Consider the following 27,881-nt stretch of genomic DNA (forward strand, 5'->3'; position numbering starts at 1 on the left):
AAGGGGGTGGAAGGTTTGGAAATGAGACTGTGTATTAAGAATGAGGGAGGTTCTGATGAGGAACTAGAGCCAATTGAGGCGAGAGTGTATATTTATGTCTGAAACGACTTATTTCAGAGAGACCGAATAGGCCTTATGGACCCCAAGAAGACGCCTGCCCCAGCTTGAAAACAAGCCTATATTTTACACTATCCCATCCCAGTATCCAACACCATGTTCGACAAATCCTGATTCGCTGCCCAACTAGACAACATCTCACTCCACTGCTCATCACTCCCCACCTCTGAAAGACCCGATCCTCCTCCTTCTCCTGATGACACGTCCGACTTCGCGCTCGCAAAATTGACCGAAAAGTCCACACACCGCACCATAATCGTTGGAATAATTTCCATGAAGGAGAAAGTCGGTTTTCCAGTGATGGAAAGCCCGACGGGTGTTGGGTCTCTGACCATCTGAGAGTACCATATCTTGGATTGCTGGAAGAGGTTGTAGATGTGGCTTACGAAGTTGTTGCTGCCTGGTTCCGAGGCAGCGAGGAGTTGGAGGGCTTGCGCGGAGAGAGCATCGAGGTAGTAATCCAGATTCACGGTGGCCTTCATGTCCGCGCTGTTGAGGATCTGGCTATCGTATGCACCGGTTGAGAAAGCTCCAAGGACTAAAACTGCGTAGACGAGGGAAATATAGTCGGTCAGATTGAGGCTGGCCAGGTCTACTGGAGTTAATAGTAGATAACGATCAATGTATTCTTTGGTGTTCCGTAGGCAACGAATCAGGATTTCGTTCCGGGCTGTGGAGTAATACCACGAGGTAGACAGCGGTTCCAGCTCAGAGGGCTTTACGGCATGGAGACCGATCTCGTTCACATATATGCGAAGATTATAGTACTTCATTGTTAAAGAAGCTATAATGTCGTCAGTTGATGGCATCAAAATCGGACTGGGTTATCTCACGGCTATTCCAAACATGTGCAGGGAAAGTCAATTCGAATTGGTTCAGCTGCTGTTCAAAAGATTTCCGGAGAATCTCAACTCGTATGACGTCTAATTGAGGTAGTTTCAGATTTTGACTGTAGTCGAATGCATGGTCAATCTCCCCAGCAAGTCGTTGCAATCGGATATAATATGGAAGAAGATTGTCAGTCTCGGCAATCGCTGCTCGAGCCAATGACTCGGTACAAGTCTCCATGTACTCGGAATATTCCAGACTGTTAGGCTTCCGCAAGCCTTGACAGATTCTAAGGCAAAATCAGATCGAGATTGAGGAAATGGTCGGTGAACTTACGTGGTCGTCAGGAAATAGACGCCAAGAAAAGTCCTCTGCGCCTCAAGCTCTTCCGGAGACTTTGGTAAGAAGAGTCTGGCTTTGAGGACCTTGACATCTATCGGCTCCCAGTCCTGTGCCGGCTTATTGATACCAAGATCAATGGCCATGGCAACAGCCATTTGCGAAAGTTGATACATTTGTTCCCGGTCAGGTTCAAAGTAGAATTGATACCTGATTTCCTGTCAGCAAAATGGAAAACATCGAGTGACATAATAGACAATAGGTACCAAGCCAAATATAGCAAGACCCCTTGAAGCAGATCCAAACTTTTCTCGCAGTGAACAATAACCTTTTTGCTTAATGATTCTCGTAACTCGAGTTCAAGCCGAAGTTGAAGCTTCTCGTTGTGGTGCGCAGCAAAGGAAAGAATTGAGAGGAGCAAGAAAGGTCGCTCCCGTCGGAGGGAATCCAAAGTCCATTTCGGGGGCACCAAAACGAATGGAAAATGTGAAGCTCTCGACTGGAAATACCGTACGGATTTCTCGGCTTGAGTAATCGAGACCAGTCCCTTAGATATTGCATCGTTGAACTGATCGAAGTTTGGAAATGCAAATACTGGCAGTGATTGCTGTGGTCTAAAGTCCTCGGAACCCGAAAAGGAAACTAGTGAAACGGATGATGAGATTGGATGCGTAAAGGCTTGGAGCCCTGTCTCTGGTGGTGACAACGCTATGGGTGGTTGAGAAGGTGCGGACGACGTTTCTGATGGGGATGCTTGCTCTCCCGCTTGCTTTGAAGTAAGTAAGGCCATCAAACCATCGAGCCTCTCTTCCATCTCAGCAACTCGGCTATTTGACAACTTAGCAATGATTTCTATTGGTTGTCTCAATCAAAGACCCACGTTCTGGAATTCTTCGCCCGTTTGGGACGAGGTTTGGCCTCGAGGAAGGTACATTGCTGCCCCTCCTTGACACACCTGCAACTGGTCAAACCCACCCCTGCTCAGAAAATTCATCCGTAAATACCTCTCGCACCTCCCATTCTGCCCACTTGGAACGCACTTCCCTTTGCTGTTTCGACATGACTCGCAGCTGCGGCGTAGCCTTCGCTTCCCGGAGATAGCTGTGCCAGCCTCATCCGACATGTTGCGAGCGGGGTCGCTCATGAAATCCATGATTGAAGTGAGGAAGACGGAGTTTGATTTTTGAAGGAGGCTGAATTCGACATTTCTTCGGAATTTCAATCAGATTCCGAGTGGAACGGGAGGTGTTATGTAGGAGAAGTGTCTGTGATGACACCGCGGAGTCTGGCGGAGTGATGTTTGGCTCCGAGATTCCGCAAGCGAGTGCGAGAGGGCGGGAAAGTCTCCGAGTGGACCCATGTCCATGTCCAACTCCATAAGCACGCACCGAGGCTGAAATGCTGCGAAGTGCCAGGGACGACCTCATGATTCAAGATCATTTGTGCTTCGATCAACATTAAAAGGACTTCAACGGTAAGGGCATCTTCAAAAATTGTTCAGGGTATCTATATGTCTAACATCAAACTCTTTCCCATCAACGTGACCACAATTCAACGATTTCCAATCATTAACCTCTACTCACGTAATCCCATCATTGCGCGTGTCATTCGCCCTCTCTAGATTCTACAGCTCGCCTGCCAGCATCTTGATCCTCTCTCCACACTCCACCCCCATCACTAGACTCCAGCTTGGCCCGCTCATCAACAGTCAACTCACTCTCCGCCTTCTTAATCTTAACAAACAACACCAAAATCACCAACGCCGCACTCGCACACGCGACCTCAAACCAAAACACCGCATGGTAGCTCCTCCTCATGTCCAAGCTGGCAACCGTATACGTATTCACGACATCCGCGAACCCAAGCATGACCGCGATCCCAAGGTGAAGTAGCAGCATTATCACTGCGCCTGCAAGTCCCTGTTGTTTGCGTGGCAGGGAGGTCGTGATGAAGATGTTGGCTACGGTGAAGGTTATGTCAATTCCGACAGTTGCGCAGATCATGGAAGGGAAGATGTACGCCCAGTATAATGCACTTTGTGGCATGATTGCGAAGAGCAATGGGGCTACGATCCAGGAGATGCCCGAGATGATGATGAGGATTGTTCCTGGTAGTAGATGGAGGACAAAGCCACCGAAGGTAGCAATGATACACCCCCCGAGAGCCATTGGAACATACCAGGCAACGACTTGTAATGGTGAAGCTCCCATGACACTTTCCATATAGAATGTTGCGTAAAGGAGAAAGACACCGAGGGACCCGTAGGTGAAGAATAGCGCGATGACGAGCGCTGGCATACATGGGAGTTTGAAAAGCGATACTGGAAGTAGTGGCTGTTCAGCAACTCCGACTTCGACGTAGGCCGTTGTTAGAAGTAGAATAGACCCGACGATTAAGAGGGTGTAGATGTATGGTGTTTTCCACTGTTGGGGTGCATGAGAAGAATCGATCACAGCGAATGTGAAGAGGACGAGCCCGGAGACACTGAGAACCGCCCCGGGCCAGTCCATCTGGACCTTTGATGTTGCATTGAACTTTTCTTGGATGTCGGATGGAATGGTGAGGTATGCCGTCAATGCTGTGATTCCTGCCAAGATCGATCCGACCCAGAAGTACCAACCCCAAATTGTGTACTCGGCAGTAACTCCAGCGAAGAATATCCCAATGAAGAATCCTAATGGCGCAGATGCCCCATAAATGCTGAAGATAAGATTCTTCCTGGGGCCTGGACGATAGATGCTGCCAAGGATCATCACACTGGATGGGAGAAAGGCAGCTGGACCCAGCCCCTGAAGTGCTCGACAGAAGTTGAGCATGATCTCATTTGTCGAGAATCCAGCGATCAGACTCCAGGCCGTAAGCCATATCATGCCAGCGACGTAGACCGGATATCCTCCGAACATATCGGCTGCTCGACCAAAGATCAAAAGGAAACTCGCCACCGTCAACGAGAAGGCACTCGCAGGCCATGTAGACGACGCAGCGGGGATATCCAAATCCTTGACTAATGTTGGAAGGATGACAGTAAAGCCAGACACGAAATATTCCTGCTGGATGTGAGTGCGGGGTCAATAAAATTGAAAGAAAGAATTACCGAAAGAACCTGGGACATGGAGGTAGAGAAGACGAAGCCTATCTCAGCCCACACGGAGCCAAAGACCTCTGGTCTCTGCCTCCCGAGTTGTTCGAGTCTCACCTTGAGGGATTCCTCAACGGCTGGTGCTCCATCGTGCAGCGAACTTTCTTTTTCCAAGCGTCCAGGCGACGTTGGACTCGCAAACTCATCCTGATATGCTGCGGCAAGAGCGGCATCGTTGACTTGAACCAAGTAGATGCTATCAGTTGAAGAGTTGGAATCATGAGTTGAGAGTTGATTGATGGTCTCGCTGGGAGGGCAATTGGATTGGGCTTGGCTGTGGGGGCGAGCGACTTGACTCTGAGGATTTTCGACAGACATAGTGAGAGTTGGATGTAATAAAAAGATAATTTAGCAAAGTAGTAAAATGGGTGCAAATGTTATTGAATGCAAGGAGTGGCGGATGAGTTGCTCACATATGGAAGAAACAATGAATGAAGAAATAATGCGGAAGAAATGTTCGACCAAAAAGACCCTGCCATAGCGTAGATGCCGTGTTGACATGCGTGGGCAGTGGATTGGTAATGAAGGGCGTATTTGGTCGTCACAGTGCAGGTGAGGGCGTCACAGAACATATAAACTTATATGGGTGAGGAACATCCGAGTCCTGAGCACTTAATGACGACCGCCTAACCCGAAGAAAAGACTAGACCCACCCACTCGATTATCAATAGAAATCATACTCACCGCGGCGGCCAGAGAAAGGGGGAAAGCTAGACAACTGGTCAGACTCGGCAGCTTCAATTCGATATCACGACGACGATAAAGCGCATAAGGGGTTGGCCGATCCAGTGTCGAGGAAAGACTTGTGATGTGGTAAAACGCGAAGAGTGGTTGCGACTGGCTGAACATAACATGGTCCAGGCATTTGTGATGCGGATATTGGGACGAGAGGATGGTTTGTCGGCGCGGCTACCCGCAGTCTGTCAAAGCACATCTCCATTGAACGGCCGTTATCATTCTCGTAATGCAGGAGTGGATATGAAGTTAGGATGGTTGGGGTGTACGGAGGTACCCTGGTTGCTTTTGCCGCTCAAGCCTCCAAACTTCATGGTCAGCGGGCAAGCTCAGCAAACAAAGCAAACACCATGAAAATGCGCCAGCCCCCATTGGAAACTAGCGCCAAAAAATTCTCGGGTACGAAGTACAAAATCTTCAATTCTCTCGAGCTCTTCTTTTCTCCTCATCTATCAGTAGGTAAAGTTAATTCTTTACTATGGAAGCTCCACTTCGGTGGCTTGCTGAGGGTTATTCTTGTCGCAAGACAGAAATGGGTCTTCCTCCGTTCCCGGCTTCCTTGAGAAAAGGTGAACGCTCTTTCCTACCAGCCGACCTCGCCGATGCTCTCGGACGTTGACTGTGGGGTGGTCGCTACATTTGCATCTACTATACATGGGGGCTTTGATGGAATGGCAGTAGGACACGAACGATGTGCAGAATTGAGCCGGTGGGATTGTTGAGGAATATTTATTTGAGTGCTGGTGCACCGCAACTGGAGGCTCATTCTGGCTCTTGCCCTAAGGAAAGCAGTGCGCACTGCTCTCTGCAGCTGTGCGATGCTGCAGATACCGTATTGTGATCTCCATGTGTGTGACCCGCTGCAAAGCCAAGTGAGTCTGTTGTGCTCTCTGATCCTCGGGTGCTGATCCTCCCTCTCCTGCAAAGATCGCGCTGGCCAATAGCTCGAGATCGCTCGCTATCCATGAATTCAATACTCAATTGATCATCCAAACCTCACAGGTGCTACTGAATCATAATTTGCAATAATCTTCTCGCCATTGTATGGTCGGATTACTATCTAGCTACACACAATGCTTCCTGTTGCGAAAACCATGCAAAAAAAAAAAAGTGACGGCTCAATGAAGAGGCGCGAAACCGTATCCAGCATCTTAATGAAGAGACGTGGAACAGTATTCACCATCTAGTACAGGCGCTTGGGAGGAGACATAGAAGCCTTGATAGTCAAGCTGCCCACGTTCTGCCAGCCTTTCTTCAGGAGAGACACCAGGTAGTTGATAGCCAACATGATGTTGGAGATCAGCTGGTCCTCAGTCATGCCAACATTGCCGACAGCGACACCCATGCACAAGACCTTCTTCAACTGGAACTTGATTGTAGACTTGACTTCGTTGATCTTGGCGCTCAAGTCCTCGTTGTGGGAGACCGGGGTGGGGAATTTACCAGCTGCAGCAGATGTTAGCTCATGAAATCTTTCAGAGATCCAGCAGAAAGACATACCCTTGGAGAGACCGGGACCCAAGAGACGAGGAATCTGCTTGATGAGAGTATCGGAAGCGACGAAGGCATCGTACTTGCGAGCAAGTTTCTTGATCAACTTCTTGTTCTTGTTGAGCTTCTTCAAGTCATCGGAAGACATGGCATCAACACCACCGTGCTTGGCACGATCGATATCATGCTGGTCACCGAGAATGCTATCCCATCCAGTTAGTCAGAGCCCTATCCTTCCATGTGTGCTATGTAGACATACCAGATGCTCATACCCGGGCGGGGAACAACGGGCAGACGGACGGTTCCCGAGAAACGCTTGTCACGTTGGGGGTCATAGTTCTTGAGGCCGATTTGGAGTTCGACGGTTTCGAGGAAGTTTCTCTTCTTGGTCTCGAGAGAGTATTCGAGAAGTTGTTGGACGTTGGTACGCACTCCGGCTGTGGCGCAAAAATGTAAGCAAATGCTCTGGGAGAACGCTGGCAGGTGCAGAGATGGCAAACATACCGACTGTGATTTTCGACATGATGGACAGTCTTCCAGTAGAATGGTTTAGATTCTAATGGTGAGGATTTGCGTGGTGTTGTCTTTGACTTTTTTCTCGATGGATTTGTAAAATCGAATGTGGGCGAGAGGCGCGATTTTATGTTTCACCAGGCGAGCCAATGACATCACGTGAAGAGTCATCAGCGAAAGCGTCGAGTGAATCTTCGCCTCCACCTAAACTTCCCGGCCCCAAACTTTCCATTTTCGGAACTCACTTGGTTCAGCCATCAGTATTTCAGCTCGCCACACTTGATGTGTCCTTACCGTGCTGTTTGATTCCATCGCTCAGCACCAAATCGTTCGTTCTAAATGCCATCCGATGGATGGGCCGCTGTCTGGTCAAATGCATCTCGGCCATATTCTCCTCAGTCTCAAGCTTCTTGTTATGCCGAGGCGGCAATTCACAGGATACGGTTACTTGATAGAAAGCAACCCTTGAGCTATTATCATGCTCCTCGGCCATTGCACCACAGCAGAACTCGATTCACATGTCCAGCACTTGGAGACGCAGGAGTCATGGATGGGATCTCAAATGGTTTTGGGAACTTTGAGATTTCACACTTGAATGATTCAATCACATATGGAAAGGGTCAGGCCCTGTTGCCGTCTCTGGGTGTACACTGACAGAAGTCGTTCACACACACCCCGAGCATGTTGTTCCTCGTCTCAAATGGCCGCGGCCTTTAATATTTCGTCCACCAACGAATCATGAATTTAAAGACGCAATGGCAAGTCGAGGAACAAAAGTTTGATTCGTATTTTGGGCTCTCTATCGTGCTTGAAATCCCAAGCCGCTCAAAGCGCTTCTTCCCTCCGAAGGCATCGACATTCGCAAGGTCCAGCCTTCAAGAATCACCACCATCCATCCTGCCTCACAAGACGAGAACTCACTTAATTTGTAATGAATCGGTCATCACTGGAGCCGGAGCGGTCATTCTAGGGCATCTCGCCGTCTTCGTCACCGTCTCGGTTCCACAATCCGACTGACAATGAAAGCATGTCCCCGGCCCAGTCACCGTGACAGTCGGCGTAGTAGGGCATTTTGGATCTTTGCAAGGAATGTCGACCATTTCCGTCACCATTGCCGCTGGACCTGTACAGGTTGAGGTGAGGAATGTTGAGCACACCTTTTCCATTGGGCAGTACACTGATCTTTTGTTACTTCTTGCTAAGTGACACGAGAAGTAGCTCATAACTTACTAGGTCCTGTGTAAGGTATCGTCTCAGTGTAGGTGTAGCATGAGTGATATGAGTTGCGGTGATCTGTGGGGCTCTCCTGTCTGGCAACGTGATGACAACTTGGCTGCTTCTGTCAGGATGAATGTCCTCACAAGGGATGTCTTTTCGAACCTCAGTAAGGCCAGTGCCAAAAGCCCAATTACTCTTCGAGTGATAGCCATATTCAAATCGAGTTGATCTCTCTGTATCCAATTTTGTTTTGGAGCAGCGTGTTTATCAGCGAAACATGGGAACCGACCCCAGCTTTATATCCCTCATAAGTTTTACTCGTAATCTGCCAAACCTGAACCTTGGGTTCATCCGAAGTTACTATTTATGTCTAATTCAAGGTTGTACGACGTTGATCTCTTCCCCTCGAGACCGAAAGAGGGGAAGATAGTCTCCATCCTTGCCTGCCTCAACATTCTGGAAGTCAAGGATGTGGGGTATCGCATGCTGTAAGGGGTCGCCAACCTCCTTTATCTCACTGTTCAGATTTCAATTCGCTGAAATGGCCCCTCGCTCCACAAAACTTTCTCCTCGACTGTGAAATTTCATGTTATTCTTCCGTCGCCTCCGATCCGTACTCCCCATAGGGAAAGGCTTGTAATATGGATGAAACGGATGGTTATTGGCTATATCTTTGTTTCCGGAAATAGTAGCAAAGGTGTTTGTGGTATGGCAGGGCTCGTATTTAGGCGTTGTTTCTGCCGGTTGCCGAAAAGCTTGTGTTCAGGGCTTCAAGGGTACAGAGGGATTCAATCTCGTCACTCCATTCAGTACCAATCCTCGATGAATGGATGTAAAAGTGACCGAGCTGGATGTGCTCGTACGCTTGAAGCTCAGTCTTCCCTTCCCAGATGTTGTAGTTGAGATGCAAGTGCTTTGGAGGGTTGTTGAGTTTGACCCGGTGTCCCTAGAAAATCTGTACCTCAGAGGTTTTCCCTCTCAAAAGTGACGATATACGAATTTGCGTGGTTGAATATCTTGAATTTGTTTTCGCAATGACAGAAAGTGCAAGCGGTTGTTGATCATCTGGAAATCTCAATGTTTACTGCTGTCTTGTGCTATTCCCTGTTCAACCATTGTCCTATCATTGCTACCAAAGGGCGAAAGAGGTGGCTCAGAGATCCTAAAAGCCTCACATTCTTTCCTTTCATTAGTATCTTCAATTCTAAATTGTCTACTCGAAGTCTCGAGGCATAGAGTGATAGAGTGGTAGTCATCCCGGCTTGTCTCTGCTGATATTTGAGCTTTCCTGTACCAGCTTTGAGGATAGCGAAGCCTAGTTGAATTTCGTATATGCGCTTCATCGCGTGAAATGTTTTGAGTGAATTCACTGCCGGCGGGGAAATGCATGTGATAGCTTTGCCCAAAGATCCACTTCAAAGGTGAGCCGTGACTGTATCGACAGCGATACCGATATGCCGTCACTTCTCAGCTGTTCGTGTAAACAACAACTCACCCCCATGGACTGAACAACTAATCTCAATCTCGTTCGCCTTGCTGTAAATTAATTCAATTGCTTCATTCTCTTCGCAATACAATCAGTCTCGTTTCTTTCGATCCGAAGAGCATCGCTTTCGCATCACCGAGCTCAACCAGAGCGTCGACCCCTCTTCACGATAATATCTAGATCCCCTCATTCATCAACACTACTTCCGGCCATGACGAAGATGCCTTCCCCAGCAGCAAACATGTCCTCTGCCCGCAAGAGAGACAAGAAAGTCGAGGTGTCCCTCACCAACTGGTTCCTCGGCGGCTCACTCGTCTCCGGCACCTCGACGACCTCCAGCACCCGCTCACCTGTCAGACGCCTTGCCTCCTTGCAGCCGGTATGCAACCTCCTCACTTTCCCTGGCTAGGTTCTCTTCCCGCTTTTCATTGGGGTCTTGGAAATAGAATGCTAACATGAATGTGGGCGTAGGATAACGATTCGGTCCTAGGCAAGTCCTCTAAAGCCGAAAAGACAGAGGAGAAGTCAAAGGGCGAGAAGAAAGATAAATCCAAAGGTGGATACGAGAAATGCGCTGCGTGTGGCAAGAAGAAAGCTTCCTCCTCAGATTCCAAGGACTCCAACGCAAAGTCTGAAGACAACAAGTCGAAAGATGACGCCAAGTCTGACGCAGGTGAGAATAAGGAGGAAGGAGGCGGTGAGAGCGGAGGAAAGGGATGGACATCAGACCAAGATGAGAAAATCAAGAGCATGAAAGGCGAGAACAGGAGCTGGAAGGACATCGCGCTTGAGGTTGGTGCTAGCAAGAAGGATGTTCAGAATCGGTATAAGGAGCTTATGAAATCCTCTTCCGTGTCTGGAGATGGAGAGAAGAAAGATGAGAATACTAGTAATGCTTGGGAGACAAAAAACGATGGTAACAATAATGGCTGGGAGACCGTGGTCGAGAATACGGATGTGGGAAATGACAATATGCCGGACTTTGGTGCGTTGTTTGAGGATGAGCCCGCCGATCCTGGAGAGAGGAAGGGAAAGGAGAAGAGTGGCTGGGGCAACAACAACAGCAGTGGTGGTAATTGGGGTAATTCTGGAAGCGGAGAGAAGAATGATTGGGGATCCAATAACAACAACGGCAACAATTGGGACAATTCTGGGAGTGGAAGTGGAGATGGTGAGAAGAAGCAAGAGAGCGGTGGTTGGGACACGAAGAGCAACAATCATGGCAACAACAATTGGGACAACTCTGGAAGTGGCGATGGAGGCAAGAAGCAAAAGGGCGGATCCGGAAAGAGCAAGAATAAGGACAAGCAACAGAACTGCGGCAACAATAATGATGGTGGCGGCAATTGGGGCAGCAATGGCGGTAATAATAGCAGTCGTGACGGGGGTGGAGGACACAAGAAGAACCAAGAAAGTGGAGGCAGCGGCCACAGTAACCCATTCGACGATTCCCACGCCATTGGTGAGGAAGAGGAAGCCTCGAAGGGGAAAGGTAGATTGAAGCCAGATGCTGTGTGGACTCAAGATGATTGCGAGGTCCTTGAGTGGTTGGAGAGCAAGTATGAAGAGAATAAGTGGCTGCATATGCAAGCTGGTTTCTATAATTGGACGGGCAGGATGGTGATTGCGGAGTTGATTCAGAAGAAGTTTAGGGATGATGGTGCGGCTTGAGCTGGAGGCTTGGCTTTGGACCTTTCTCAAGGCTCTTTAGATTGGAGATCTCGTCTTGCCGAGTTTCGTGAATTACCTGCTGGGTGGGAGTTTCGACTCGGAAGCTGGTTTCGGGACTCGACTTCTTGCCTTTTCCTTTTCCCTCTTTATTTTCAGCAAGGAAGCACTCGTCGATGAAAAGAGCTCATCGCAGGAGATCAGAATCCTGGTTCATATCGCAATTTTCACCACCTCGAGTTCTCATCGATGAGCAACGCTCATGAGCACAAAAATATAGAATAATTCACAATGGAAGCAGCATTCGACTCTGATACAATTCGCATTTGCATCAACTATTCGCAGCTGACTAGCCTAGCCGTCAATGGCAGCCATGGGTATAAACACCACAGAATGTATGCAAGTCCCTCTCTGTTGTTACAAGTATGTAAGAATATTCAACGCCTCCGAATGCATATGCAGACCCGCATCCCAACCACAGTTACAAAGTATGCATGAAATTTGGTCTCCGACGAGAATCGAAGGAGGCGATAGACAGCCCTTATATCGGGTTGTCCATCCCTGGACTCGGAAGAGCGAACTGCTCTGCGCCTCTTGGTCCTGGTGTTGCTCGATGACCGGAAGATCCAGCGCCAGGTGTGCTGCCCGATCCTCCTGAGCCCAGTCCTCGCTTCATCATCTTCCCAAGTATGCCGACCAATTGTGCCGCGTCATCAAACATCTCGTCGTCCATTCCCTCCGCTGCGTTATACACTTCTGCTATTGTTGCCTTCGCCATCCGCCGTGACTGCTCCCGCTCCTGCAGACAGTCGTATAAGAATGCCGAGAATTCAACTTTAACCGACAGGCGTAGAGGATGGCTGCCCCATAGATGTTTTTCTGCTAGTTTGGTGGCTTCCTGGAAGCAGGTCAGAGCGCTGGGCCGGTAGTCTGCCGCAGGGACAAGGAAATTAGGCGCGAACTCGACAGGTGGTGGTTGGATTCCGGGTTGACCTCCAACGGGACCGCCTTCTAACGGGTGCGTCGGCTGGACCGAACTTGGTCTATAGGTTTCATTTGGTGATCCTCGATCAACGCCTTTGCCCTTGTCGACTTTGCGTGGTGACGTGAGTCCTGGAGGTGTGGATACTTGGGTGCCGGGCTTGAGGCTGACTGGAGGTTGATTGTGGAAGAGAACGTATAGGTGGTAGAAGGAAGCTCGCAATTTGTACGACAAAACCTTCAGCTCTCCGTAATTCGCGACCATCGGTAAGACATACTCCTCCAACAGCTTCAATCCTTCGCGAGCATACCATATAATGCGGCAGTATAGGTCGACAGACTTTGTATCGCGGGTAGTGTCCAGTCGCCGTAATTTCCTCGCGCGGATGACCTTTTCAGACAACATAGTAAGGTTGCCAAATATTTGGAAGAGGCTTTGTGCAAGGAGCGGATGGTCACCCTGGATGTTGGCAGCGAATTGTCCGAGGAACTTCATATCCACCTCTGAAGATGCCATGAGTAGGTAGATCAAGGAAGAGCTGAGCCTTGGAGCGGAGTTTCTAAAAAGCCAGAGCTTGTGATGGAGGCTGTGCTCAATCGATCGAGGCAGGCGACGCTTCTCTGGTACCAGGTTCCCAATGCGAGCCTGAGATTCAGATTCACGGAGCCACTTGATGAATTGGGCGTCTTCCTCGTCGTTCCAGTAGATTGCGTACCGCTTTGCGCGCTCCCAGTCCCCAGCGGCCCGAGGTCTAAATGCTACCTCGATGTCAGCTATTGCCAAGTCAAGGGAGTGTGCTGTGACTGGTGCTTTGTCTGGGTTGAGAGTTTGTCAGGACAAGAACAAAATTACTCACTGAAAGAAAAGTATTAGATTAGCTTTATCTTCTATCTGCCAGAGTTTTGCCTAGCTTCGTTGCTTAGTCGTCGGTGATGTTGCCGCTGAGGGACAGCTTCGAAAGTCGAGTATATAATTTTGTTGATCTTGAAATCCGGAGCAGACCACCCAACCACAACCACACTTCACCGAAATCGATTGAGCGAACTCCAAGCTTTCCAAATTAATTATAGGCGCAAGAAGATGCAAATGCTGAATGGGGAAAGGAGTCGTCAGTCGAACTGGGAATTGAAGACAATCCAGAAAAAAATGCGAGCCACAGGAGGCTGGGCAACGACCCGGCTACCAGCTTCCAGCTTCCAGCTACCAGCTACCAGACAGCCCAATGCCAACGTATACTGCAAACAGTCAGACCAGGTACACTCGGCCACCAATACGGACGCTGGGCAGAGATGAGAGGCCGCCGCCGTCATCCAATTGAGCTTCACTGACCACTATTATTACAGGCGGGACTCGAGACGCGAATGGCAGTGACCGGAGCCAATAGCAGGCAGTTGACGGCCACAGCCACTCGAAGCTCAGCAAGACAGTCGCCGCGAACCCTTTAATCCTTCGACCGATGTACTGGACTGCGCACAAAGCATTTCGACTTGTCCAGCGGGCGCAATTGCACCTGAGACAGGCAGGGCGGTGAAAGGTCGAGGGCCTCGGTTTTGGTCGCGGCCGGTGATGTTGCCAGGGACCTCAGTGCAGCGGGCTGAACCTCAATTGCAATTGCGAGGGTAAACGCGCAGCAAGCGGCGAGCGGACAGCGCGCACGGAATTGGAGTACAGAATTGAGGAGGGTGAGGGCTTGCGATCCCGCAGAAACGAGCGTAGGACGTCGAGTCGACGCGTCTGATCTGGAGATGCAATGGCAAAGCAGGGACGGGGAACAGCAACAACAACTCAGCACGACCGAACGTGAGCTCAAGGACGGACGCAGCAGAAAGTCTATATATCACTGGGAGCGCGACCACTTGATTTTCACCCCCGCGGCGTGCAGCGACCTGATGCAGCTGCTAGATCAAATGCTGCAGCTACTTGGGTCCGTACATATTCTGGCGGTTGGATTGACGTGGCAGCGCAGCTGGACGAGGCGATGGCTTTGGGCCTGCCTGGGTGTGCCAGCGCCTCAAATCAGCAGTCAGGCCCAGTGGGCCGTGGCGTGCCCCGTGTGCTCCACTAATCTCTAGATGGTCCCCGAGCCACGATTCTTTTGCTGCTCGAAACGTGAGCTCACGCCCTCAGATGTCTGCTTCAGTGCAGCTGCGCGTGGCCTCGCTGCCCCGTGCGGATGCTTTTGATACGATGGATATTACTTTGCGATGGCAAAATCGCCGAGCCATGCACTCCCAGCCCGCATGAGCAGCTGCAGTAGGGCTAAAAACCCTCCTCACCACCTCACTGGACAGCCTGCACGCACCAGCCATGTCGCATCGCCGGCCCTCAGAAGGCGGCCACCCAATGGGCTGCTCAATCTCGTCGATTGGAGATGTGGCAGAGCGGCCCTTGAAGGAAAGGGTGAAGTTTATAACGACGTCCGCATCCCTCAGAGGCCCAACCTCCTCCATTTCGACGACCAGCCTGTCGTGCCAGCACATCGATGACCTCAGCTCGATTGCACTTGGCCTTCAAATATGCGGCCACCCCCTCTCATCCGGCTGTCCAATTCCATCAAGGCAAGCGGAAGGACAGCATATCACTTCTCGGCAAACGGCGTCATAGAGTGGCGGTGAGAGATTGGAGCACACGTCCTTCTCGCGACATGTGCAGGGGGGTTGGGAAGTGTGGTGGAAGCTTCACGCGGGACGGCCGCACCAGGACGCTCTCGTGGCAGGTGCTTCCAGAAGGACGTTCGAACATTTAGAAGAGCGTGTCGCCAGGAGGGACCTTGGTATCGATATCCGGACTCAAAAGGGAGCGACTTTTCATCCCAAAGTCCAGGAAACTCGGCGGCGCAAAGGCAATCTCAGGGTGGATGAGGTGAAACATCTTCATCTTACTTTGCCGTTCTTTGTCATCTTCAGATCATCGTCAGAAGAAAACTATAAAGTCCGTTGGGTCCAGGAAAACAACATTGGAAACCTCGAAGAGAGGCTGCTAGGCAAGTTGCCGCGCTTCCAGCGACTCACAATCACCTGTTCCATGCAGCCCTACAGGCTCGGGCAGATCCGAGCTTAGTCTGCGCGAGATCGACAGAGCCGCAGACTGGGATGAGTGATTGCTTGCTTTCTATTTCCATGGCAGTGTCCCCTTCCTTCACTCCCAAGTCCTTCACTGAAACGTGGAACAAACCAATTCCTGCTCTGTTTGTTACACCGAAGCCTTGTTTGGGCCTGATTATTGAAACGACGGCCAGTCGCCTGCAAGCAAACAGGTTGTACAGGTAAGGCACAGAGCAAGTTCGCAGCTGAATGGATTCATTCAGGATCGAGGTGCGTCTATCACATATGACAGCGAGTCTCTTGAAACGTTGACCACGAAGCAGAGATGCCTTTCTACAGGAATGGATGCGGCGGGAGAACGGGAAGCGTCGATCAGAGAGGATGAGGCGAATTGGGGTTTCTTATAAGAATGGGCTTGTTACGCCGACCTAGATCTTATCAACTATCAACAGCCGGCTCAACATCTGTTTCACGAAAATCCAATCTCTACCCCTGCTCCGAGGACACGAACAAAAGAGACAGTACACCGAATACACTTCGAAGTCCTGGGCCAACCAGGTTGAACCGCCACCCGCGAATCGCCAGACACACCCAATACCCCCTCTCCAGTAAAGCTGGCCCGGACACGCTTCACCAATCACAGCAGACACGACATGTGTTACTGGTACAAACACGATTACTCCTGCAAACACGTGACGTACGCACTAGGGCGCTACTGCTCGGCAGCAAACCTCATCCAGACACCCTGCAAGAAGCGGAATATCTGGCAGACGATCAGGATGGGCGAGGAGTGTGAGGAGTGTGCTATGCCTGAAGGTCGGGGGCACGCGGCAGGGTATGATGGCGTGCCGGAGCAGCAGCATAAGGGAGGTGTTAAGGCGAAGAAGGGGAGGAAGAGGTGATCTTGGATTGTAGGGGTGGAAAAAATGAGTTGGAAAGGGTGGCCTGCTAGGTGGCGTTCGAGATGGGAGGAATTGGGTGGTGTGGATGATTGTGCTTCATATGTAGCATATATTTGGGTGCCAAGTCTGGTTTCCCATGTTATTTCAGGTCCTCAATCATCTAACTGAAGCAAAGTTGACGTAGTGAGACAGAGTCCGTTGTTTACTGACCTGCCTCGCTTCTGGCACAAATAAGAGTTTCACCTATGGCGACCAGGATATCACATCCCCAGTACCGTTGAGTATAAAACGATACTACCTCCCGGCTTTGATCTACCTCTCCCGCCCTCTGCTCCCCTTCGTCTTCACCCTCCACCAACTGCAGGGCCAGACACAGTTCACTGTATCTTGCCCAAAATGACCCCACTACTTTCCTTTGCCTTCCTTGTGAATATAGTCGCAGCCCAGGTAGGCTATTTCTGCCTGCGGTCAGATGTTCCTGATTCCCCATGGAGGTGACACTATGTGCGACAGTACCGTTAACGGAGGTGTGAGACTCCACCCCAGCCAACTTCCTTGACTTCATTCTAACAAGACACAAAGGCTTTGCAAGTTTCTATCTCAAACGATTATTTCAATCTCGATCAGTGTGGCCAGCAGATCGCAATCGCCTTCCCAAACAAGACTGATACTATCGGCATTGTTGTTGATAGCTATGATTATCAGGGTCTTAACTGTGGAAATAATATTCGTGAAGGGCGAATCGATATATCTGTTCCTTCGTGCTAAACAATTTATCTAGTTGTAACGCCAGCAGTTATGACGGCTTTGTGGTTTCCTTAAACGGAGGGGAAATTGTTTGTTGGTGAGATAAAATAAACTGAAATCTTGCCGAAAACGGATTTGGTAGCGTTGCCTAACTCATTCCAGGAACACCGATGGCTAGAGGTTGACCATTCCACGCTGGAGAGTACATACCGCTTGCCTAAGTGTTCCTAGGGGAGCCGCTTGTGTTCGTTCCGACAAACGAGCCCTATATGGCCATCGCCACCACACCAACTTAGTTTCTGTCTAAAGCTCTCAATTTTCCTCACTATTTCCACGTTATGTCTAGCTAGTCATTTATTTCTAGTTAGGCTACTATCCACAATAAAATTGGCCTAATTGTCTATTCCCGATTGCTCCCGTTGATTTCTACTGCTTGTGAGAGTGAAACCATCAGCAAAATTGAGGCGGGGAGCTGCAGAACCCGAGCGGCATCTTGGCCTGTGTTATCAACGTTGTTATTTGACAGGGCGACGGCTGTGGTATAATGATGGGGATGGCCAGGCGATTCTCGTGGTTGCGGAACTTGAACTTCAAAGCATGAGAGCGACATCCAATTGCAGAAAGCAAGGCCTGAGACTGAGCAAACCGCAGTGACACTCGAGGAAGCAAGCAGCCATAGCAAAAGTGCTCAGGAAACTGGAAAAGAAAAGCTCCTTCAAAACAAATCCTGATGAGAATGTATTAAATTTCACGTAGACAATGAGTGATCACGGAATACTAGGAACAACCCGAAACTTCCGGGAGTACCCTCCTGGCCGAATCAATATTTCTGAAAGCGAAAAGTGAAAAAATTTGCAGTGACTTCAACTGCTTTGAACTCTTGCTTCCTTCAAATCTCTCAAGGGAACATGATGTCAACGATGAATATGGGGGCCTTTTCCCAGGGCTGCAGGTAAGATCTTACCATCTCCTCTCCACCCTCGCTCAAAGGTGGAAATATAAGAATTTTCTTCTCCCACAAATACAAAATCAGTGGACCTTGTCAGGTTTGTCATTGACTCGGAGAGATCTGGTTAAACCAACCTCCCAAGAATGGTCCACCATCAACCCGACTAGTCGTAAGCAAGAGACTCAAGTAATGCAGCGGAAGTCGGCTCAGTCGGGTCTTAATTTCAACCTTTCCAACAAGGAATGCATGGTCGCCGATCGGGCTTGGCTTCCCCGCACTATTGCCTCAATTCGAATGCTGCATGGAAGGAATGAGGAAGCTTTCCGGCCAAGGTGGCGCCCGCTAGTCAAGCCTTTCCCTTCCGACCCCTGTCAGCACTAAATCTCGCTATGTCGTAAGAAATTGGTCGCACTGACATGCAGCCAGCAAATTTCATTCGTAGAACTCTGCTTCTTTATTATCGATCCCCGTTTCTAGTACATAAAAGGATTAATTGATCTGTGGTGGACCAACAAGGGATTGGGTCAGTTGATAGCGCTAGTGGCCAACTTTGTTGATAATGGAAGGTACGAACGACGCCCGACGATTTAGGTCAGATCTTACTCGATGTCGCGGACCACCCGTTGACAGCTTACCACCATCTTAATGCCCCATTTCCCACGTTCGAAAGTATTAGGTTCTTTTGATATCTGCATTTTCCTCATTATTTGGCGAATTGTTACGACCTTAAGGGGGCCATCACCGCAGTCGGTACGAGCTACAAATATATACTCGAGACGACGAAACCAGAAATACTCCTCAACAACGCCATCGTTATGTCTGCCGCTCCCTCAGACTATGATCCAGAGAAGAACTTGACTCTGCCCTCTTCTGGGGGAGGCAGTACGGATAGAAACGACTTCGCTCCTGGCCATGCAGAGTCCAACGGGAATTGGGGGACTCGGTTCATCGACAGCTTCAAACGGGACCCCAACGCCCATGTCACCAAGCCTGCGCAAGCAACTAATCCAAGAGAATATGATCACGCCGCAGCCGCAGAGAGAACGGCCAACTCCGGTCTTGCTACTAAATTGAAAGGGAGACACTTGCAGATGATTGCAATCGGCGGCTCCATCGGTTCGTCTCAACCCTCACGTAAGATAGGGTTATTAATGAAGGTGCTAACTCCCGGCTTCAGGAACTGGTTTATTTGTGACATCTGGAGCCGCGCTGTCCACGGGTGGCCCCGCTGCCCTTATTATTGCATTTATTATTATTGGGGTCCTCATGTTCTGTACCGTCCAGGCTCTCGGGGAAATGGCAGTCCTTTTCCCCGTTGCTGGATCTTTCTCGGCTTATTCAACTCGATTCCTCGACCCTGCTTGGGGCTTTGCCATGGGATGGAAGTAAGTGACGCAGAAGTGAGGCTTGGTGGAACAAAATCAACGCTAACTTTCTCTGCAGTTATGCCATACAATGGCTCGTTGTACTCCCACTTGAAATCGTTGCGGCCTCCATAACATTATCTTTCTGGCCTGGAGCCAACGATACCAACAAGGCAGCGTGGGTTACCATATTCTTGATAGTCATCGTGGCCATCAATTTCTTCGGTGTTCGGGGTTATGGAGAAGCCGAGTTCGTCTTTGCCATCATCAAAGTTGTTGCTGTGATCGGTTTCATCATTTTGGGTATCATCCTGAATTGTGGAGGTGGTCCAGATGGAGGATATATTGGAGGACGATACTGGAAGAGCAACAACGTTCCCGCAAATTATCCTGGTTACCAAATGGGCCAACCCGCAGGAAGTATTGCGTCAGGGGCATTCAACTCTGGATTCAAGGGACTCTGCAGTGTCTTTGTCACAGCTGCTTTCTCGTTTGCTGGAACCGAATTGGTTGGCCTTGCCGCTGCCGAATCCGAAAATCCTCGAAGAAGTCTCCCAACAGCTATCAAGCAGGTTTTCTGGCGGATCTGTTTGTTCTATATTGTCTCCTTGACAATAGTCAGTCTTCTGGTGCCATATGGAGACGCGAGACTACTCGGAGACAGTAGCGAAGATGCCAAGGCCTCACCTTTCGTAATCGCCATTAACAATGCCGGTATTGAGGTGCTCCCTTCAGTGATGAACGTCGTCATTCTCATCGCTGTCTTGTCCGTCGGCAACTCCTCAATCTATGGCTCTTCTCGAACTCTTGCAGCATTAGCAGAGCAGAATCAAGCTCCTAGAATTCTCGCATATATTGATCGCGCGGGACGTCCTTTGGTCTCTATCATCGTGGCATCAGCGCTCGGCCTTCTCTGCTATGTCGTGGCCGGTGGTCAAGAAGACGCCAAAACCGCTTTGAACTGGCTCTACTCTCTCTCCGGTCTCTCCTCGATTTTCACCTGGGGATCCATCTGCCTCGCTCACATCCGCTTTCGATCAGCATGGAAGAAGCAAGGTCACTCACTAGACGAGCTCGCATTCCGTTCCCAGGTTGGCGTGATCGGTTCGTGGGTCGGCTTCATTCTGAACTGCCTCGTGCTCGTAGCACAATTCTGGACCGCCGCTTGGCCCATTGGGTATGGAACATACACTGCTACTGGGATAGCTCAGAATTTCTTCTTGGCGTACCTAGCTGCACCCGTTGTCATCCTGTTCTATATTCCGTACAAAATCTATTACAGAACGCCGTTTATGAGAACGATGAACATGGATCTGCAAAGTGGACGGAAGGAGTGGGACACACCTACTTTGCTGGAGGCTGAACGCGTGGAGAGGGCACAGTTGCCGCGATGGAAGCGCATCTACAAGATCTTCTGCTAGAGATAGACTGGAAAGAAGAGGGGTACATAGAAAGATGGAAACTTGCTGAAGAACCGCGGCAGAATTTATCGTGTGGGGTTGTCCTTCAGAGATCAGCACGAGAGAGAGAGAGAGCAGCAGTTGCGCGTACAAGGATTTTATATAGGAATCAACAAAGAACTCGAAACCCACACCACCGATGCAATGTCAAACTCGTCACAGGCTAACTGAACATTGATGGTTATCACGTGACACATAAGCTACATACCCGAGGCTAGTTTCGTCCAACTAAGAGGCACAAGTTGCACTTACTCCTGAGGAGATGTAAACGCCGTCCTTGTTGAGACAATCAGCAGATATAATGCAGCAAAGATCTCGGAATGTCAACGTAGTCTCTGCAATATGAAACTGGGTTTGAAAGGTTTGAGAGACCGAGCCGCTCAAGTACCCCGTGACTATGTCTTAGGTCCTGCGTGTTTTCACGTTATCACCTCTATACTCGTAGTCATACGAAGCGCTGGTTTGGACCATCCCACTCCAGTATTACGGCTCGCTTGTATGCTACATCCTTTTACTGTTGGTAGCCCGAGTGGTAGCCAAGTATTTAAGAATGGGATTCGTTGCTACATTTTCACTCATTTGTATGGTTCCCGGGAGCTGGCACTTCTTTTGCTTCACTGGAGGTATGTTGCTGGTAGACTGCAACCCACACCAAGAGTTCCCAACACCCAACCGACAAGACACAGTATCCTCTGGGCACTTCTGTTCGGGGTTGCATTCTACACTGCAGGCCTTCCAACATTCTTCCTCAGTGACGCCCACCTCAGGCCAATGCCAGGATTCGAGACAATCCGCTGGCTGACACGATCGTCGCTACACATGGGCAACCAAGCACGCTTCATGTAGTCACTATCCAGAGCCTCTCTTTTGCTCTCAATCTCCCAGCTCCCATGCCTGAAAGGGATATCCGAGACGGACTTCTGTCAATACCTCGGCAAAATCTCCTTTTGCCTCTACTTAATAGAACTGTTCTGCACCGCTCTTTTTGGACTAAGAATGCAGAAATTCCCGATCTATCTCGTTTGGTGTTCAGGAAAGCGCGAAGACGTTTCCCTATTGGTTGGTCTGTGTCGTCTGGTATGTCCAGTTCACGACGTTGGTGTTTGCGTTGGAGGCGCTGGTCGAGAGGTGGGTTGATAGGCTTAGTCTTAGGTTTGCTAGGTGGCTGGAAGAAAAGGTGCTTGAGGTGTTATCTCTAACGAAGGAATAGAAAGTTATTTGTGGGAGTGGAGCTAATTATAATGAGAGCCGTATGTTGTCACGAGCCGTCTCAAAGATTATCATGAGTGGGAACTCGATATAAGCAAGGTAAAGATAATATGTCTAAAAAATCGCAAACTGTGTTTTGAAGAGGATAGGTCTATCCAAAATCTATTCATGATGCATTATTCAAAAAGAAATTGTCCTACTAGTGCCGGCAGTGGAAGCCCATTCATCAGCTCATACCCACCCGCACTACCGCTTCGACACTCGCCATCAACACCTGCTGTATTCTCACCAGCAACCTCATCTCCAACAATGCCATATACATCAAGAATCTAAGTGAGAATCCCCGATGAATTTGAATATTGTGATCTAGTTCCATGGCATCTGGGCCGAACCTCAGTTCACACTTTGCGCCACACCAGACAAATGCCAACCTCCAGTCGTCAGTGACGGCAGCCAAGAACAGCACAAACCATTGTTGATAGATAAAAGCCTCTTTAGCGGTCAACGAATCGTTATCTAGTCTCAGAATCGTTGACCTATCAAGGATTCGTGAGCGGAGGTGCCTTGCTGCGAAGTATATGCTTTTCAGGAGTTTTTTCAGATGCTGTATCCCTTGGATCCAGTCGATACAGCGGAATGTAATTTGCGACAGGCGGTAGGCTAAGGAAGCCATACTGAGAAAGTGGTAAATCATGGCAGTGGTGGATTGTGTGAAAGTCGGCCAAGTCTTTCCTTCTACTCAAGGCGAGACTGAACTAGCTAATTTATGTGGTGGAAGCTCTCTTGTTTTCTTTCAGGTTGTCAGAAATGTAATCTTGTCAATAATCTAGAGAATGGTTTAGTTTATTTCAAGTCATGGTGAGGACAGTACATTGATTTGGAACAATCTTATTGTTTCCCTGGTTTCTGTCCGATGGATAGACATAGGTTAAACAATCAAAGCATGGTCTTGTTCTTGAAGCCACTCTTCCAGACAAAGAAAATGATTGAAGTAATCTGCTAGAATCCAAAGAGCTACCTGTAGGGAGCATTTAAAAATTCCGGCAAGTTTTCCACCCTCCATCAAGTGGCTATGATCAAATTGGCACCAGCTCACTGAATCAGCGCCCCTCCATCAGAGCTCACAACAATCCCAGTAGCATTTGAGTCCCTCATCAAATAAACATACGCCTCTCCCACCTCCTCAGCAGTCCCCACCTTCCCCAACAACATCCTGCTCTTCATCATCTCTCTCCTCTGGGCGCGCTGCTGCTCATCCCCCCACATCTCCGTCTCCGTCGCCCCAGGACTCACAATATTAACCCTAATCGGCGCAAGATCAAGGGCCAGAGCACGAGTGAGACCATACAAACCGGCAGCGCGATACGCGCCCATGGTATAGCCTTTGACGGGCTTCTCTGCAATTCGACCACTTGTGAGGATTATTGAGGATTTGGGGCTCGGGTTGAGGAACCGTGGCCCAAGTTTGCCGAGAAGCATTGGGACTATCAGGCTGAATTGGCTGCTGTCGCGGAGGTAGTCAGCGGTGGCTTCGGCGAGGGGTTTCATGTTGACTCTGTTTGCTGTGTAGATGATGTGGTCGAGTTGAGTCCCGTTGGCAGTCGTCACATCGGTGAACAGTTTCTCGAGCAGAGCCTCGACATCGTTGCTCGTGAGATCGATTGTGTAGCCTTTGACCTTAGCATTTGCGACAGAGGTTTCGATCGTCTTGACGGCGGTGGCTACTCGAGTTGGGTTGGACGAGGCTATTGAGACGGTAACGCCTTCTGCTGCTGCGAGTTTTGCAACCCCCTCACCAATTCCTGACGAGCCTCCGATGATTAGTATCGACTGACCGCTGATAGGAGGCATGCTTGTTGAAGCTTGGAATCTGGATTTGACAAGGTGTCGATGGAAGAGGAGGAAGTGCAAAAGGTTGGAGCATCCGCTCGGTGCTTTGTACAGTATTTGATGGTAATTTATAGGTAGGAAAGGCCCCAAATACAAGGCCCTGTAGATTGACAGAGCTAAATCCGTTTATCTCCATTTCTACTAAAGGTACGACGTAGAGTATGGTGGATTTGCATTTTGGTGCAGCTCGCTCGAAGATGGACTTTCTTTCACGCCGATAATTACGACGCGAGGTTAGACCAAACAAGGGTGTTCACCTCTTGATTCTGTCAGGGAGGTTCAAGAAAGATCTGTTGAAAGACTGCTAGCAGACATTTCCAAAGTATTTGAGCCATGGACTATACTTTTCAAATAAACAGCAATTGATCTTCTTCGTTGCACAGAATTCAGGGGCAGAAGTTTGCCGGTCCCGAGCGCTGGCTCCTGACCCTGCACTGAGTCCCTAAAGGTCATCACAGTGTCCGACGTCTCTAGGAAGTCCTAGGCACTTCGTATTTTCCCGGCAAGGCTGGCATCGAACACATATGAGATTCGAGAGCCCCTCTTGACATTTGAGGTCGTGGTATGTCTCCACGTCCTGAGTCCGGACACGGCTTGGCTCCAGGGTAGGATTGAGGAGGTTTTCGTCACTACCGACCTCTGAAACATACGTAGCCAGCGGCGAACCATTCGGAGGTGTCGTCCGAGGCGGGGAACGACATAGCCGTGACGAGGGCAAATGAGTACAGCCCCCGAACTGGGAGTTCCAATGCCCCGGGATTAAGCCTCTTGCTGACAATAGAAAATGCGGTAATCGGAAAAGGAGGAGCAATGAGAGCGGTGTGTCTCCTTGCACCATTGAAGCTATCGCAAGCTCAAAGTGGTTCGATTTTCCAGAGAGCAGGTTTTCCGCCTTCTTGCCACTCGATGTTCCAAACTGAACAATTGTCAACTGAATTGAGAGGGGTCTGTCCAAAGTCGCATGTTTCGAGGTTACACACTTTTGCTGGCCGTCCCGGCATCCTCGGCCTGCGGCAGGGCTGAAAGCCCGATGGGCGTGGAGATACGGTCCTGTTTTGTGATCTCTCCCTGATTTCAGCCCGTCGGGCCCCATTGGGAGTGCTGAATAATTTTGAGCAAACTTGTCAGCAAGGGAGGCACCCGATGTGACTGGCTGAAATTGAGGCGTGACTCGTTCCACATGGTTCTGTCGAATGAGAATACGAGCTGCATATCTGACACCGCCACGTTTTGACCGACAACCTTATCGTGGCTGGTCTTGTTCAATGGATTTGTTGTTCGGGATAATGGACTGGCCGGAGTTGTGGCCGTGGTGCTCAAGTGCTTGCCGATGTGAGTTTCGCCTCCATTTAAGGGTCAACAACAAAGCTCGAACCGTTTGTTGCAAAGTATTGAACTCACAATGCCGCCGAAGGGAGTGCGACGACGTCGCGAGCATCAGAGAAGTCGGAATGGGTGTGTCTCTTGCAAACTTCGTAAGTTTGGGAATTCCTCTATGCGTGTCCGCTGCCATTGAAACCTTACCGATGATATTCTTAGGCCATATTCGTTGTGACGAAGGGAAACCGTTCTGGTAAGGGAAATTATTCGTGCTGTCACTTCCGGTCCTCATATCTAACAGTCCTTAGTCGCAACTGTCTGAAAAACGGGGCCTCTTGTGGATATCCTGCTCCAGCTTCAGACAATTTAGACCCTTCAGCGAATGTGACTGTCGAGCCAGGGTCGCTACTTCCATCAATAACTCCCTCATATACCTCCACAACCCCTACTCTCAACCTCCCTCGGTCTCAGGGAACTCTGGAATCTACCTCAGCTCCGAAACACCACAGAACGGAGGTGATTTCCTGGTATTCAAATATGGCGCAGCCCTCCTTCAGCACAATGCTCCCAGCCGCAAGGACAGATCCATTCCATACCCTTCCTCTTGAGCTTTCTCGTGAATCGAAGATGTTGTTGGATCATTGTAAGTCGAGTTTTGACAATCCCTTCGCCTCTGGTTGCAACCTCAGTCTCGCACTTCTCGCCAACAGCGCTTCCGATAATTTAGTTACAAACAACCGAATTCTGCTTCAAAAGACTGTGCAATCGAGACGAGAATACGAATTGTTTCGATTTGCAACCTCAGATGCCGCTTTGCTGCACGGCGCACTTGTCCTAGCTGCCAGCAATTGGATGAAATTGTGTGGTGGCCAGAGAGCTTTTATTGAACCAACATTTTATCAACACAAAACAGAAGCAATTCGAATCATTAACGAGAGAATGGGAGACAGCAGTGTCGCTACTAGCGATGCTACCGTGGGAGCTATTGCGTGTCTCGTGATCTTGGAGGTTGGCGTCCACAGGTGTGCCCCTAAGACTCAAGAGATGATCAGTAACCGCTCACCAGGCGCTCAATGGAGCTGCTCACATTGCTAAAGTCCATCTGAACGGTCTGAAGCACTTGATTGACTTGCGTGGAGACCTCCATTCCCGCACGATGAACAATTATCTGCAACGGATAGTCATGATGTAAGTACCTACCCCAGATTCGTCCGAGTCCCGCTTAGGTTGGAAGTTGTAGCGCGGACTTACTGACTTCGTCTGCGACGCAAACCAAACCAATCTTCCAAGAAAGTCCTCCGCCACTGGCAAAGGAGACGAAGGTCCCCGCCTCGACTTTGGCTGGTGCTGGTGGGAATTTGAATTACATCGAACAAGAACGCGGTCTTGATCCCGAAGCAGCGAGCATGTTCGTGGAGCTGCACCGTGTTTCGTACCTGATGGAACAAAGCGACAACGGAACATTTACATTGGAGAAAGACGATCTTTATCGCTCGATATTTGAAGCTGAGAAATCCGTCGATACGCTGCTGCGTGGGGGGTCGTGCACTGCTCGGACCGTCAATAGCGTGCTGTCGAACAGTGGTTGCTGTGTCATTGCTGCTAACATCTATGTCTATCGTTCTCTGCGCAGGATCCCGTTGACGAGTACGCTCTACGACTATATGGTGCGGTTGTTGAAGCAGGATATTGAGAATGTCGCGGACACCGTTCGGCAAGTTTTCCCAAGGGAGGTGTTGTTCTGGGTATTCTTTGTTGGCGGGTCAGCGGCGAAGGGACGACGCGAGGAGTCGTATTTCAAGCAGCAGCTGGCGGTGAGCCGGCAAGATTTGCTGATCGCTACTTGGGAAGTCGCAAAGTTTGTACTGAAGAAATTTGCCTGGGTTGAGGGCTGGAATGAGGAAGTTGACGCGGAGCTTTTCAATGGCCTGATTCAGGTCGAATAAATGTCGGTATCGGAGTCTTGGCTTCCTTTCTGGTACCACCAAAGCAAAGCTGAGTGGAGTTTGAAGTTATTAAACATATATTTGATAACGAGGAAAGATGAAACGACTTCAAAAAGCTCGAAGGTAGCTTCTATCAGTTTTTAGAATATGCGAGCGAATCTCAGAGTGGCGAAGGGCGGTTCATTCGGCTGCTGCCATTTTTCAATTCTCTTCTGAAGCCCGGCTTATCAACATTGATTCTGTGGCTGCCATACGACAGAAAGGTGATGAAAATGAATCCAAGTGAGCTATACGGTCCTCACAGCTGTCATCTCGCAACAATGGGTCGATAAATGTTACTGGGGCAAGACTGAATAGCCAACGGCCACTCCGGAGAGCCCACTTGGAGAAATCCTGGTGTTTGACTGTCTGCTGCGGTGGGTCCAAAGACTGACTTCGAGTTTGAGCCCCTACCTTGAACTTCTTTCTTGATTACTTCGCCACGCGAACGGAATTTATACGGGCCATGCAGGATGTTGCCACTGGAAGTTGCAC

The 27,881-nt window shown here is 49.6% G+C and overlaps 13 protein-coding genes across 13 annotated transcripts; 5 read left to right on the forward strand and 8 right to left on the reverse strand.

Annotated features, from left to right (window-relative positions):
• Positions 1-24: 24 nt before the first annotated feature.
• Positions 25-2,528, reverse strand: K444DRAFT_660170 (uncharacterized protein). Its single transcript, XM_024886430.1, has 6 exons — positions 2,289-2,528; positions 2,165-2,239; positions 1,551-2,111; positions 1,282-1,494; positions 951-1,234; positions 25-901 (listed from the first exon to the last, which is right to left on the reverse strand). The coding sequence occupies exons 1-6, from the start codon at positions 2,435-2,437 to the stop codon at positions 189-191; spliced, it is 1,995 nt and encodes a 664-aa protein (XP_024741909.1). The 5' UTR covers positions 2,438-2,528; the 3' UTR covers positions 25-188.
• A 234-nt stretch (positions 2,529-2,762) lies between these two features.
• K444DRAFT_554455 (MFS multidrug transporter-like protein) lies at positions 2,763-5,115 on the reverse strand. The gene is made up of 2 exons (XM_024876653.1): positions 4,379-5,115; positions 2,763-4,331 (listed from the first exon to the last, which is right to left on the reverse strand). Exons 1-2 carry the CDS (start codon positions 4,739-4,741, stop codon positions 2,889-2,891), a joined length of 1,806 nt encoding a protein of 601 aa, XP_024741910.1. The 5' UTR covers positions 4,742-5,115; the 3' UTR covers positions 2,763-2,888.
• Positions 5,116-6,341: 1,226 nt separating this feature from the next.
• On the reverse strand, positions 6,342-7,172 carry K444DRAFT_640708 (60S ribosomal protein L1; the record flags this gene model as incomplete). Its single annotated transcript, XM_024884522.1, has 4 exons — positions 6,342-6,604; positions 6,659-6,852; positions 6,909-7,086; positions 7,154-7,172. The coding sequence occupies 4 exons, from the start codon at positions 7,170-7,172 to the stop codon at positions 6,342-6,344; spliced, it is 654 nt and encodes a 217-aa protein (XP_024741911.1).
• Positions 7,173-8,128: 956 nt separating this feature from the next.
• K444DRAFT_625623 (uncharacterized protein) lies at positions 8,129-8,865 on the reverse strand (the record flags this gene model as incomplete). Its single annotated transcript, XM_024882547.1, has 4 exons — positions 8,129-8,285; positions 8,320-8,360; positions 8,393-8,613; positions 8,742-8,865. 4 exons carry the CDS (start codon positions 8,863-8,865, stop codon positions 8,129-8,131), a joined length of 543 nt encoding a protein of 180 aa, XP_024741912.1.
• Positions 8,866-9,368: 503 nt separating this feature from the next.
• On the reverse strand, positions 9,369-9,923 carry K444DRAFT_210865 (uncharacterized protein). Its single transcript, XM_024871081.1, has one exon. The coding sequence runs from the start codon at positions 9,767-9,769 to the stop codon at positions 9,455-9,457; it is 315 nt and encodes a 104-aa protein (XP_024741913.1). The 5' UTR covers positions 9,770-9,923; the 3' UTR covers positions 9,369-9,454.
• A 145-nt stretch (positions 9,924-10,068) lies between these two features.
• Positions 10,069-11,836, forward strand: K444DRAFT_660174 (uncharacterized protein). Its single transcript, XM_024886431.1, has 2 exons — positions 10,069-10,245; positions 10,338-11,836. The coding sequence occupies exons 1-2, from the start codon at positions 10,078-10,080 to the stop codon at positions 11,535-11,537; spliced, it is 1,368 nt and encodes a 455-aa protein (XP_024741914.1). The 5' UTR covers positions 10,069-10,077; the 3' UTR covers positions 11,538-11,836.
• Positions 11,837-12,075: 239 nt separating this feature from the next.
• On the reverse strand, positions 12,076-13,032 carry K444DRAFT_519834 (14-3-3 protein; the record flags this gene model as incomplete). Its single annotated transcript, XM_024873993.1, has 1 exon — positions 12,076-13,032. One exon carries the CDS (start codon positions 13,030-13,032, stop codon positions 12,076-12,078), a length of 957 nt encoding a protein of 318 aa, XP_024741915.1.
• Positions 13,033-15,906: 2,874 nt separating this feature from the next.
• Positions 15,907-16,616, forward strand: K444DRAFT_608692 (uncharacterized protein). The gene has a single exon (XM_024879436.1). It carries the CDS (start codon positions 16,214-16,216, stop codon positions 16,460-16,462), a length of 249 nt encoding a protein of 82 aa, XP_024741916.1. The 5' UTR covers positions 15,907-16,213; the 3' UTR covers positions 16,463-16,616.
• Positions 16,617-18,627: 2,011 nt separating this feature from the next.
• On the forward strand, positions 18,628-21,146 carry K444DRAFT_554463 (amino acid permease). Its single transcript, XM_024876654.1, has 3 exons — positions 18,628-19,274; positions 19,336-19,543; positions 19,602-21,146. The coding sequence occupies exons 1-3, from the start codon at positions 18,974-18,976 to the stop codon at positions 20,941-20,943; spliced, it is 1,851 nt and encodes a 616-aa protein (XP_024741917.1). The 5' UTR covers positions 18,628-18,973; the 3' UTR covers positions 20,944-21,146.
• Positions 21,147-21,267: 121 nt separating this feature from the next.
• On the forward strand, positions 21,268-22,040 carry K444DRAFT_211100 (uncharacterized protein). Its single transcript, XM_024871082.1, has one exon. The coding sequence runs from the start codon at positions 21,325-21,327 to the stop codon at positions 21,826-21,828; it is 504 nt and encodes a 167-aa protein (XP_024741918.1). The 5' UTR covers positions 21,268-21,324; the 3' UTR covers positions 21,829-22,040.
• A 1,243-nt stretch (positions 22,041-23,283) lies between these two features.
• K444DRAFT_640711 (NAD(P)-binding protein) lies at positions 23,284-24,042 on the reverse strand (the record flags this gene model as incomplete). Its single annotated transcript, XM_024884523.1, has 1 exon — positions 23,284-24,042. One exon carries the CDS (start codon positions 24,040-24,042, stop codon positions 23,284-23,286), a length of 759 nt encoding a protein of 252 aa, XP_024741919.1.
• Positions 24,043-24,282: 240 nt separating this feature from the next.
• K444DRAFT_211106 (uncharacterized protein) lies at positions 24,283-25,556 on the reverse strand. Its single transcript, XM_024871083.1, has one exon. It carries the CDS (start codon positions 25,172-25,174, stop codon positions 24,524-24,526), a length of 651 nt encoding a protein of 216 aa, XP_024741920.1. The 5' UTR covers positions 25,175-25,556; the 3' UTR covers positions 24,283-24,523.
• Positions 25,484-27,529, forward strand: K444DRAFT_660178 (uncharacterized protein; the record flags this gene model as incomplete). Its single annotated transcript, XM_024886432.1, has 6 exons — positions 25,484-25,556; positions 25,621-25,654; positions 25,710-26,044; positions 26,129-26,409; positions 26,468-26,589; positions 26,642-27,529. 6 exons carry the CDS (start codon positions 25,484-25,486, stop codon positions 27,345-27,347), a joined length of 1,551 nt encoding a protein of 516 aa, XP_024741921.1. The 3' UTR covers positions 27,348-27,529.
• Between the last annotated feature and the right edge of the window lie 352 nt (positions 27,530-27,881).

This window comes from Hyaloscypha bicolor, assembly GCF_002865645.1.
Source record: "Hyaloscypha bicolor E unplaced genomic scaffold K444scaffold_17, whole genome shotgun sequence".
Lineage (NCBI taxonomy): Eukaryota > Fungi > Ascomycota > Leotiomycetes > Helotiales > Hyaloscyphaceae > Hyaloscypha > Hyaloscypha bicolor.